At 43.1% G+C, this 12,927-nt stretch overlaps 1 protein-coding gene across 1 annotated transcript in view; it reads left to right on the top strand.

Annotated features, from left to right (window-relative positions):
- The window catches only part of TSPAN7 (tetraspanin 7), an 85,919-nt gene that overhangs the window by 71,550 nt on the left and 1,442 nt on the right, over positions 1 to 12,927 (top strand). Inside the window, exons 4-7 of the mRNA XM_038129450.1 lie at positions 388 to 483; positions 2,262 to 2,417; positions 6,578 to 6,661; positions 12,814 to 12,886. Coding sequence (XP_037985378.1) covers positions 388 to 483; positions 2,262 to 2,417; positions 6,578 to 6,661; positions 12,814 to 12,882 — 405 coding nt within the window. The 3' untranslated portion in view covers positions 12,883 to 12,886. The remainder of the gene's footprint in view (positions 1 to 387; positions 484 to 2,261; positions 2,418 to 6,577; positions 6,662 to 12,813; positions 12,887 to 12,927) is intronic.

The raw sequence follows: 12,927 nt of genomic DNA, 5'->3' as shown, positions 1-12,927 counted from the left end.
TGCACAAGCTTTGGCTCCCACCTGGCATCCAGGAGCAGGGAGAAGCATGCAGTCTCCTTCAGACTTAGTGCTGGAACAAAGTGTTTTGGGGGAAAAGCATAAAACCATACCTTTTTGATAGGTTAAGTCATTTTACAGTATTTTTTGTAAACATATCAGTTTGCTGGGGTAGTCTTGTTTCTGTGTCTGATATCCCAATGCAAAAATGGCATAAATTATTCCTGACAGTTAAGAGGGAGCTTAGCCAGCTCTAAAAACACCCTTAAAAACAACTGGGAAGGGCTAGTTTGGGTGTCTTGTTAGGAAATTTGCATCCTGCAAAAACTGCTTCAGATGTTGTGCTTCTTGTTGCTCATGTGGGCTGTTTTTTTCCCCTCACCCTCACAGATCAAGGATACTTTCCTTAGGACATACACTGAAGCAATCCAGAACTACAACAAGAACGATGAGCGGAGCCATGCAGTGGATAACGTACAGGAAAGTGTAAGTCTAAAACTGGGTACCAAAAATCAGTCAATAGGGAAAGCACGGATTTAATCCCAGAGTGTGAAGTTTTGATGGCTCAATCTGCAAGCTGTAATTTGCAAGCAAAATAGAGGCTGGCAAACTGATCTAAAGGAAAAGTATTTCAGCTGAAATGCTTGCCCAGGATTCCTAAATTTTAGTGAAAAAGCTGTCTGATAAAGGCAAGGCCTCTCCCGCTGGCTTGTTGTTGGTCCCAGATCTTGAACTAGGTTTATGGGGCAGGTCTATTCCTAAAGAACACACCTTGTTCCTAAGGGAAATTGCCAATAAGATCATAGATTGATTTAAATTTGAGCTGGATGAGACAGGGTTTTATAATCTTGTGTCCTGCATCACTGATAAACTGCAGCAGATCTCTTCACAAGTACAGTGAGAGGCTGGCAAAGGAGACCTGGTGAGTTAAGGAGAAAAACTGGGTATCTTTTCCCCAGAGGAAAATGGAGGGGAGAACTGCTGAGATTGGCAGTGAAAGCTGTGCTGGAGGGATGGAGTAGGAGCTTGGTGCAGAAGAGCCTCTCTGACCTTCAGGGGTGGTAGCAGGGCAGTGGGGAATTGCTTTGCATTCCAGCAGGACACAGGGCAGGAGCGAATGCCACAGCACAGCCAAACCAGTTGTGAATCCCACCCACAAGAGACCAAGTCCACCTGCTACAACACAGAGTGATAAAATTCACGTTTAAATTCCCCCTGGAAGCTCTGCCATAGCAAGAAGCTGTTCCTTCAGTTTGCAATACATTCCATGAGCCAATTTCCTTTCCATATGATTGTGACTCAATGAGTGGCTGAAATGTCAGTGTAATTGTACTGATGACTTCCAGACCTTTAGAAATTACAGCTCTTGTGTTGGACCCTTCAGCATGGTTGTAACTGTACTCTAACCTGGCTTCTCCTGGTTAGCAGATTACTGCAGTGCTCCAAACTGGGTATATCCTGCTGTCAAATTGTCAGTTTGCATAATGTTAACCTGTATTTTAAATTTTTGATTCCTTGGAGTTGACCAGATGAAATAGTTCTGAGTAGTTTTTCGGTGTTTCTGTTGTAGAATGTACAGAATGTAAATTTCATTCATAGTTCTCTCTTTACAGGAACTGCATTTATTAGCCCTTTCCATGCAGAAAAATGAGCACATACTCCATACTTTAGAGTCTCTGACTTCTAGCTTAGGATCTAAATCAGAACATCCTTCCCAATTTAGGGTTTTCTAGCTGACTTCCTAGATACACCCTGTGAACATATGGTCTCTTTCTATTCATAGCTTAGTAAATTGTCCTAGAAATTATTTTGGTGAGTTAGAGAGGCTTCACTTTATTGATTTGTACTAGTTTGAACCTCTATGTGTTACATGTAATTCTGTGTAATGCTTTGAGGTCTTCAATTTACAGGGTCATCTTTAATCAAATAAAAAAGTAAAAAAAATAAACCAAAAAAAACCTCCAACAGACTGTCAACTAAGAAAAATGGGTTTATGGCTGGACCTTTGTGAAATGTTACAAATAATAGTTATGTTCATAGTAGAATAGTTCTTTTGGTAGGTCATGTGCTCCCATGTTCTGTAAGTTACATCCCTGGTACTTTTGTAATTAATGGGGCAGGGGTGGTATCTGCTTTTCAAAACTTGAGGTGCCCTGTCATTATTTTGATTATGAGCTTATGAAGTGGGCTGAGATGATTCTGTTCTAGTTTTAATTCTGTTTTGTTTGCTTGTGTGTTTTAAACCTGCCTCTCGTCCCTCCCAGCTGAGCTGCTGTGGCATTCAGAGCTACACCAACTGGAGCACCAGCCCTTACTTCTTCAAGCACGGCATCCCTACGAGCTGTTGCATGAACTCCAGTGACTGCAACACTCAGGATCTGCGCAACATGACCGTGGCTGCCACTAAAGTAAACCAGAAGGTACCAGTAACCCTGTGCCAGAGGCACTTGTGACACCACCCAGCACCCCGGTGGAGTGTGTGCCTGCTTGCAGTTGCATTTCATTGCAAAGGGTTGGTTGATAATGTGCAAGTAAGGCTGGAGTGATGGTAAGGATGGGCTTGGTCCTGCACTTGCTTCATTTTCTTTGAGCTGGCCTTTCTGAAATCCAATCCCAGACACAGCAGTTCTGAGGAAACACAGGTGATTGACAGTAAATGTTGTGGTTGGTGGGTACATTTATTGCGAGTTAAAATCTTTGAAGATGTAGGGCTGCAAGCACAGCCCAGCCAAAGTGACCCTTTCCCTGGGGTCACCTGGAGGAGAGGGCTGGGAAGACAGAAATAGGGTTCAGAAAGCAAGTAGGGAGAACAGGAAGAAAATTAATAATTAGAAAATAAAAATACAGAAAATGCTAAGAACGGGAAGAATAAAGAAAAAACAATGCAGCATCTATGCATTAGACATTGTGCTGAAGAAGTGCTACTCAAGTTATTGCTTCAAGTGCCAGTGTTTCATCAATTCTTTCTCACTTGAGATTTGCAAGAGAGGGAATCGTTTGTTGGTAAGAGGAATGATATTGTGGCTGAATCACCATTCTAAGTAGCAGCACAGCTTAGTCAGACATAAGGATTATTTTCTTTTCTGTTTTTATTTTCAGAGATCTATTTTAAAAATAAATAGAAGTCCTGAGGACAACAGGGGAAATATGGAAATGCCTCTGTCTCTTCTGTTTCTGTCTTTTTCACCTCAGTCACCTGTGACTCAGAAGGTTGGACTGGTGGCTGAGCACAGCCTGAAACATCTTTGAAAACCAGTCAAGTAGACAACATTTTCTGGCATGTATTGTAAAAGGGATGCTAGAGGATTATTTTCCACTAAGCCTTTCTCTCTTTTTTTGCAATGGCTTAATGAGAGCCGCTTGTTGCAGATGTGTGGAACGTTGGAGGTGTCCATTGGTTGAGTAACTCACAGTCACCCCCAGCAGAGTAACCTTGCGTGAGCATGGAGGGTGAACCACTCTGTTCAGTTGCTCCTCGTGAACTTGTACTGACTTGATGTTTTTGTACAAGGGAAGGTGAGAGGCAGGGTGGACATAGGGCATGTGCAGTCCAGCTAGCACCCCCAGCAGGAGTGGTGCCTCCTGGGCAGCCCACCCTGAGCCTCTGCTTCTGCTCCCCTTCCCAGCAGGAGAGCTTTCTGTGGCTGGTGTTGCACCAGCTTTGCAGTTCAGCACAGCCATGCACTCCAAACCTTTCCTGGCTGCATTTAGGTACCATGGGCACTCCCAGCACTGATCTGTGTTTCCCCCGAGTGCCAGGCTTGCTCTGCCTGCTCAGGGAAATCCCTGTCCACTTTGGAGTTCCTTGTGGCACGGGATGCCTGCTGAATTGTAGGAAGTGACTGAGGGATCAGTGGGTGCTAGGCCAGGGCTAGTAACACATTTCCAGCCATTCTTGCTCCTTGCTCTCCTGTCAAATGCACAAGTCACCTAACAGAAAAGGACTGCTGATTCCTCAGGAAATAGCTGAAGTAATTACTTGATTTAATTACCTAGAGGAAATGTAGATGTTTGGAAGTTCATGTGGTTTTGTCTCATTTTCTGACATGGCCATTGAAAATCAAAAGTTACAGATTTCTGTTCAGCAGTTGTGAGATCTTGGAGTTGTCCCAGACATTTGAGCGAAGTGAGATGCTTCTGAAATGTGCATGGGAATAAAAAGCAAGAAGGAGAAAATGTTGTTTGGCCCCATTCTTTCACTTCAGATAGAACCAAACATCATTGCCTCCGACCCAAGCCCCTTGCTCGACTTTGAAACAGGCCCTTTGCTCTCTGAGTGTAGGAGAAAAAGGAAAATATTTATTCCCTGTGTTGTGGAAGACCCTTCTCACCATGCCTGTGGACAACTATATTTGGATTACATCTTTTGGTGGATCTTGCAAAACTATCAGAAAAACGAGTTCACTATGAGCTTATCAAATTACTAGCAGTTTCTGAGGACTAATGATGAATTAACCAAAGAGGATTAAACTAATAATATAATTACAGGCCTAAAAGACAGCATTCCTGGATTTTCTTTGCCAGTTCTGACCCTAGCTTGCTTAGTGACCTTGGGTTAATTATTTAGGCTCTCTGTTTCTTCATCTCAGACAGCACTAATACCTAACTTTAAGGGCTGTCATTAGGATTAGCTAATTAATGTTCATCTAGTGCTTTTAATCACAGTTCTTTACCAAGAAACCTCAAGAGCTATTTCTCACTAAAATCTTAAGAAAGGAACAGATGCATGGAGTCAAGAAAGATCAGGTCCTTTGTAAACTGTCCCTTCTGTGCTCTGGATCTCTGATCAGCACCCAGAGGTGCTCACACAGGGCTTCACACACTTCTGTCCTGTAATGCACCAGTGGGTGCTGCTTGCACTCTCAGCCCATGCACAGTAAGAAGTGAGCCATACGTAAGCCATGTTCTTCAGAAAACAGATTATTGTGGCTTGGGAAAACAGATTCTTCAAGTGAGAAGGGTGATCAAAACTCTGCCATTGCATGTTTTGTTGACAAGATCTTCTTGTCAAATTACCACTGTGCTTCGGTGTTGCATCTCTTGAAGGCTCTTCAACAGAATTGGCTTCAGAAGAGCTGGGAGAGCATTAAGCCATGTCAGACAGAATGAAAATGCTGCTTGAGAAATCTAATCTCATTGTGTAACATGTAAGACACGCAAACTATAGTTGCTTGATGGGTTAAATAAACAAGCTTGAATCAGACTTACTGTCTGTGGTAAAACATAGTTGATATGTACACATAAACATTTCAGAAATTAATCAGGACCAGCTGTGCTGGTCCTCAGCTACTATTAGGTTCAGCACTTCATTACTCTCAGGATTAAATGTCTTGTGATGTTATAAAAGAAGTTAAAGAAATGGTACAATTTATTTAATGAATGGCCTGTCTGAAATAAAGAACATTGTTTGTCCTTCTCACTGTTATTTTTTACAAGCACCTGATGCTGTGAGGCCATCAAGAGTTCCTACAGTGCTTACAGAATGAGGGGCATGTGGATGTGGGTGAAATGTGGAGACACTTCTCTCTTATGGGACAGGAGTCCAAGCTGGGAAAGGCAACTCACTATTATTTCTGAGTTTTCCAATTTCTGATCAAGTAGATAAAGCTATAATGTATAAAACTCCTCAAGACTGGCCTTAAGCCAGAGTGTTGGTCATTTGAGGAAGGTGGCAAAAGGGGCTGAGAAGTGACTTTGGATTGTGGAGACAGATGGGTTAACAATGAAAGAAAAAACAGATGTGTAGTGGTTTTGGTGCCATCTTTTTTTCTTCACATATCAAGTCACATGTTTAGATTAAATTAGGCACCACAAAGTAGGAGATAACTTAAAATGCTTTTTTGGGGGGTCAAATAGGTGAGGGGAGAAACTTGGCAAACCTTATAATACTGAGGGGGAACATCTCAAAAAAGTCTATCCAAGAGAAGGGCAGATATTGTACATGAATCCTCTGGCCCCAGGCTCAGCTGTGAATTGAGGCCTGAGAAAGAAATTCAGCAGAGAGAAAATTCAGTTTGGGGAGCAGGACAGGGAATTTTATGTCCAAGGGCAAATAAACCAAGAAAATTCATACAAAACCCTTGGTAACTTTGTTACATGGTCTAAAGTTACATGCTGTTCAGTGCCTTGCCTGGTGTCCTTTGATGGGTAAAGGCAAGCAGAATGCCTCAAGGGACACTTTATTAAACATCTAGAGTATTAGGAAATCAGCATCATTTATTCATTTTTGACATCTGTACTGTATTATAACATCAGTGTATTGTTACTGGTTTGGTTTCAGGTCAAAGCTATATTGTTTTTCAACTGACTTTCTTTAAAAAGACCCATAAAAATGAGTGCAACATCACATTTAGATTTTAAAGGTTGAAATGCATTGAAATGCGTTTGTTTCTAAAAGTAATTGGTTTTGCCACAACTCCACATCATTCACTCAGAATTGCTATTTTTAAAAAAAGGTGACACTGTTGGAAATTACAGCAGAAATATTGTCTGGCCAGAGTTCATTCTAAATGAGAAATTTGTATGTGTGCATTCATGGCAGGGAAGGTCAGTACAAAGAATGATGATGTTTGTTTTCCAGGGCTGTTATGACTTGGTGACCAGTTTTATGGAGACAAATATGGGAATCATAGCTGGAGTGGCTTTTGGGATCGCATTCTCACAGGTAAGTGCATAAACACTCCCCTTCCCCCCTTTTCTTTTCCCCTCTTTTTCTTTACCTGGACTTCAAGGAAGGAAGGATTATGGAAAGGGACTGAACTCAGCATGCTCATTAGTCCTGAGGTCATCTGTTCATTGATTTTCTTTTTTTCAACTTAAATGAAGTTTCTCCTTGGGAATATCAGTTACGGTTGAGCTAATGACTAGCTCAAGGAAAACAACTTGTCCCTGCACTGGGTCAAATAGAGGTTAACCCAATAAAACATTGGCTTAAATGGAGCATAAACGCTAAGAAGACAAATAGCTTATCCATTGTTTGGGTAGGCTTCTATCTTCTAAGCACTCTTATTTGTTCTTAAAGGACTCAAGAATTCAAAGGAGTGCACCCTCAGGCCTCCCCATTCTGGACCTGGAGCCTGGAGAGGACACTTTGTGACCAATTCTATTTCTTTTCCCTTTAGCACTGAACAGTGAGAAATGTTAAGTCTACCAAAATCAGATTGTTAAACCAACTCCTTGTCTGCACCAAAAGCAGTGTGGCACGAGAGCGACAAGAGGACAGCTAGGCAGGGGTTTTCTGCTGCATGATATCAAAACTGCATTTATATAGATAGGAACTGGGGAAAGTATAGCTCTGGTCAGATTGTTCTGATCAAGAAGGGGCAGGAAAACACCTGCATCTTTCAACAAGATGCTCCTTTATACCAGTCACTTCGTGTGTCACAGCAAGGACTCTACTGGAAACGTGCAAAACTTAGAGAAGGGGAAATATGCACAATTCAAAACTGTCCCCAAGCCATGTGGGAAATGTCCCCACATCCTCTCCATCAGCATGCACACAGCCTGAGGGAGCCCTAAAATTGTCTGGGCTCAGACTGGCTGACTGCCCTGCCTTGGGCATGTCTGGGAGCCTGATGCCCTGTAGCCAAGGTGTTGGATGTGAGCAGCCTGTGGTTTGGGGTGGGTGGAAATGTTGGTTCATCACAACAGCAGCTGCCCAGGGCATGTCCCTGCATGTCAGGGATCCAGAAAAGGTGAACAATCTGGAGCTGTTTGTGCAGGGCAAGGGGAGGTCAGGGTTTTTTGTAATAGGCTATTCTAATTCTTGCTGAATTGACAGCATTGATATTCTTCTCCAGCCTTGATTATGGCTTGATTGCTGCTATAGGACTCAAGGCTCGGGTTCTAGATAGCCAGAAGGCTGTAAAGCATCTTTTTAAATGCCTCCTGTAAAGCTATCCAAAAGAAAAATGAGACTTGTCTAATTGTAAAATATGCTGCTGGGGGAAAAAGTCAGGACCAATACTGCCTGAAAGCATTTAATGGGTGTTTCATGGCAGGCTGCAAGGCACTTTGTCCCTGTGACTGAGGGGAAAAATGAGATGTGTTTTGGTGTGGAGTTGGCATCTCACACTGCTGGTGGCACCAGGAGCCCTGCTGCCAGGTGGGGATGTCACTCCCCAGAGCAGGCACTAGGCTCTGGCACTGTGAGGACATACCCAGCTGCTTGGGGTGTTAGCAGACTTCCAAAAAAGAGGAGAGAGGCTGCAGAGGGGAAAAACGCAGCTCTCCCAGGCTCTGAAGAATAGAAGGTGGCCAGTTGTAATTTACTGAGTAATCTGTTTTGCTGGGCCCAATTAGGGACAGTGTTTACAAATTGATTTCAGGTCAAGGTGGCTGGCAGTAATGCCAGGCAGGGCTCCAGCTGCAGGTGAGGTTTTGTTGTTCCTATTGAGAATAGGTTTAATGTAAATAAAAGACAAATTAAATCATGTTGCTCTTCTATGGTAAAGCATGCTCAAGGGCCTTTCCTTCATGTGATTTGTTAGGTGTTGACTAGCGTGGGGAATGTGCTGATGCCCAGAAACAGGGAAAGTTGGTGTAATGGCATTGCAAATCTTACAGGCCTGGCACAGACCTCCCCATCAGAGTCAAGAGTTCTTATAAAAAACACTGTGTTGCTGACCTTGTCTGATCTGCTCCTCGGGTTTGAAATAATAACAATAAAATAAAACTTGATGGTTTTTGGACTTGGATGCCAATGTTCACTTCCAGCTGGAATAATTTCCATTTAGCAGGTGCTCTTCAGAGCAGAAAAATTATTGCTGTGTTGTGCCCAACAGAGAATAAAATTATGCAAACTGCACAGATGATGGAGAGCTGTGCCTAGATAAAACTACAGTGCAGGCATTGGCTTAAGGAATGCAAGAGGCACTGTCTGGAGGGGTTTATAGATTGTGAGTAGGGGAGGCTCATTGCAATGTTCTCATTATTCCCTTTGTGCTGAAGGGCTGAAAACCAGGTGCTCTCCACCTGCTCCAAACCAGTTGTTGGGCAGACACAGGTCCCATCATTCTGAGATAAATTCCCATGCAGCCATGGACCCTCTCTGCTGTGCAACACCCACCTGCCCTCTTTACTGCCAGCATTAGTGTGGGCAGCTCTGCCTGGGGGTGGATGTGGGTCTGGAGCAGACATCACCCACCTTGTCTGCTCCAGCTCCTCCCTGAGCACAGGGAGGCTGGGACCGGCTCAGGGGTGAGGGAGTGGGATCCACATCAGCATCCAGTATGTGACTGGAAATCTGGTCTAAGACTGGGCTGTTTCTGAAGGCTAATCACAGTGGATTCAGTGTGGAGGCAGGGCCTGTGGCAGAGGCACAGCACAGGAGGCTGACTTAAATAAGTGACATGTGACACAGAAAATTCTCTCTTTTAAAATAGAGCCAGAGAACTTGCGTGTTTGCGCGTTTGGAGATTTGCATTTTGAGAATATGACAAGGTATTGAGCTAAAAAATTATTCCTGATGGGTTAAACCCTCCCCCAGTTTTGGGCTTACCTGATGTGTTGATGAATCCCAAGTTAGTTCAGCACATTTCTATTTATAGAAATTCTCCCAAAGAATGAAAAATGGTGATAATACCAAAACCAAAATAAAATGGAAATTCTAATTGCAATTCAGTTTCTTTCTCTTCAGTATAATAAGGTGTAATAAATATGTCACGCAGAACAGTTTCCAGTCAGTGGTAACTCCTACAGAATAAGTGTATTAAAAAGTCAGTTATTATGTGTACAGGAGGGAGAAGACTGCTACAAAACATGCTGGGGATGGTTTTCAATGGCCAGAACTAAGATGTGCCTGAGATTGCTCCTAGAAACCATGAGAAATTCACTGCATTCTGCTTGCTGGAATGACCTGTGGCCAACAGGATGGTAGTCCAGGAGACACACCTGAGGGGTGTGGGTTTCCCATTTGTCTAAACCAAAGAATTTGTCAGCATTTTCGAGTTTCCTGTGGCAGAAACATGGTATGGAAAACTCTCTGCTTGCTATATAATAGCTCAGAAGACCAAGATAATCTTAGGGAAAAAGGGGAAGAAAAGAAAAAAGTAAGAGAGAAGACAAATGCAGAACCAAGTCTGACAACTTAGCACTCAAAAATCAAGAGACTAAAATCAAATAAATGAATAAGTGGATGAAAGTTGAGATGGGGCATTTGAGAGGCAATGGGAGTGCAGGGAAATGAATGCAGCTCCCAGCAGCAGTTTCTTTGTGGGAATCCTTTAACGCCAATTCTTCTGGTTTTTCAAAGGAGCTGCAGGAACCTGGTGCACAATGGGATAAGGAGCTTCCTCCTGCCTGAAGAGCAGAGGAGGCAAGTGATGGAACAAATGCAGAGAGCAAGGCAGGGTGCAGAGTGCTGATTTGTGCTGCAGTCTGGGAGCCTTTAGCCTGACTGAAAAGCAGAGGACTCCAGTTCTGCCTGTAATGAAGGAGCACCGTGAAGAAAATTGAGTAGCTCAGTACAATATTGCCTCTTTTTGGCTACAGGGGGAACAGTGCTCTTGTGGTTAAATGTGGAAGTCAACACATCAAAAAGCACATGTTTTTATATGCATTCAAAGTATTTCTAGGATATTCATTATAGCTCTGTTATGTCCTGGTAATACTTAGAAATGCTGATTAAAATGTGTGTGCAATGGCTTGACATGCATGCCATTATTTTTGAAATACAGAGTTAGACATTATGTCACTATGACCACTTAAATGCCTAAACCAGCCTAAGGTCAGAGCCAAGAATCAATAAGTGGGCCAAAGATCATGGAGATAGATTCATGAGTAACCTGCCACTTGTCTTAGGAGTGAGCTGAGTAAAACAAAACACCATTAAATGCCTGCAGATGCTACAAAGTTTAGACACGCTGATTATTAGAGTCACAGCCTACACAGAACAGGAGAATCCCTAATTAAAGGTATCTGGGGAAGTCTGCTCCAGTTGAAGGGGGAAAGAAAAGCCTGTGGTTTCCTATTTCTAGAGTCCACAGCATCTTTCCCCTTGGAAACCTGATCCAAGCAGCAGATTGTGGTCGAGAAGAACACTGGCTGTAATCTGGGTGCTTGTGGTGGGGAAAAATAAACAACTGCAATGTACATTCTTGGCCATAGTAGAGAGGAATTGATTTGGGTCTGGGCTGGAATTTGCTCAGGGAAAATAATTTGGATCAAGTACACTCCAAAGTTCGTCTTACTTAAAAATGCAGTAAGGCAAAGAAGTAACTTCTGAGTCCAGCCAAGGAAGGTGAAGAAAGACTGAAAGTCACCAGAAACACAGAAAAGTGACAGTGAAGGAGGTGGGACAGGGCCACACAGAGGCACTCAATCTGTTCAGCCTGTCAAGAGCATGGAGAAATACACAGCACTGTCCAAACCAGAAATATCATTCTCCAAAATTCAACTGAGCTAAAGAAACAGTGCATGAGTCAGCTGCAGGAGTGTCATGTAACCTGTAGAATGTGGTTGGTTTTCAGCAACACCTTCAGAAATTGATTAAATCATCCTCCCAGTGATGAGTAGAAAAGCCAACAAAGTGGCTAAAATGTCTTCTTGGTATCAACTGAGATTTTTAAGAGCTGAGGAGAGTTTTCACTGTGCACATGTCATTTTGGCAACTGAAAACACAGCCCCTGGACCCTGGTAGCTTTGGGTTTTGTTGGAAGTTTGTCAGGAATAGATACCAGTGCCCCACATCTAGTTCTAACCAAGGCAGGGTCATCCTTGGTGCCAAAATCAGGGAGTGCATGTGGGGAACAGGAGGGTTCAACCTGCTTTTAAATGTGACTCAGTGCCCTTTTGAAATTCCCAGAAGAGCTCTGGTGGACACTGAAACAGGAAACTGAACAAATTTCTGACAAAAGAAGGATGGCCCGACAAGGACTGTGACATCTTAGAGACAGGAAACAGTTCATCCAGGTTTGAGTTAACCCTGGCTTGGCCTTGCTCTGGGCTGGTGCCAGCCCAAATCAAGCAGTTGCCTGGTACACAGGATGTGTGTTTTGATGATGATTGTGGCAACAACGAGCACTGCCTGATCTAGGGGAAGGGACACAAAATCCTGGGGAGTGAAATAGGAGGATCCAGTCTGGATGAGCAGCCAGCCAGTCATACCTAGGCATGTTCTGGATATGCTCAGGAGTTAATTCATTGACCAACCCCAGTGAGAAAAGTGAGGTTGAATTATTTACAGCATATTAACACTGTTGGCACATGAAGGAAGCACTAAGAAACTGCAGTAGACAAAACACTGAAAAGACTGAGTGCTTATTGATGAGTGGAAACCTGGGATCTGTTTTCAATAATCTGAGTGACAGCGAAGGGAATAGTGAATGACTTTTTAAAAAGTTATTTCCAGATTTACAGAGCTCATTTCTACAAGTGCTGCATCACTTGTAAAGGAAGCATAACCACTGTGGGACATCAGGAAGTTTTTCCCTGGCACAGTGATAAAGAAGTTAAAGGCACCAGCTCTCAGGGCTGATGGGTGGTGGTGAGGGATCCACGTGGAGCAAGTGAAACACGGCCTGCAACAAGCTGATACCCCCAGTAGTTTATTCATCCACATCTGGCTTGGCCAGACATTGACAACGGGATTAAAAAATCCCAAAAAGGCATGCTGTCTGTCAAATAAATGTCAAAAATCAGAGGAAGATCTGAAAGACAACAGATTTAAATGCTGTTTTTCTAATTAGAGCAGTCCTTAAAATAGGGCATAAATACATTGTGCATAATAACTCCAGAACATGAGCTACATGTTTACCAATGCTGTGCATTGATGTATTTAACTTAAATTCTGTTCTGCCTCTGTCTTGTCTGGAACAGTTGATCGGGATGCTGCTGGCATGCTGTCTGTCCCGGTTTATTACTGCTAACCAGTATGAGATGGTGTAACAAGGTGAGCTTTTCCCATTTTCCAGGTGGTAAAACTGTAAAAGC

This window comes from Motacilla alba, chromosome 1 (genome assembly GCF_015832195.1).
Source record: "Motacilla alba alba isolate MOTALB_02 chromosome 1, Motacilla_alba_V1.0_pri, whole genome shotgun sequence".
Classification (NCBI taxonomy): Eukaryota; Metazoa; Chordata; class Aves; order Passeriformes; family Motacillidae; genus Motacilla; species Motacilla alba.
The sequence above is the reverse complement of the archived record's forward strand: the minus strand, read 5'-3'. Positions and strand labels throughout refer to the sequence as shown.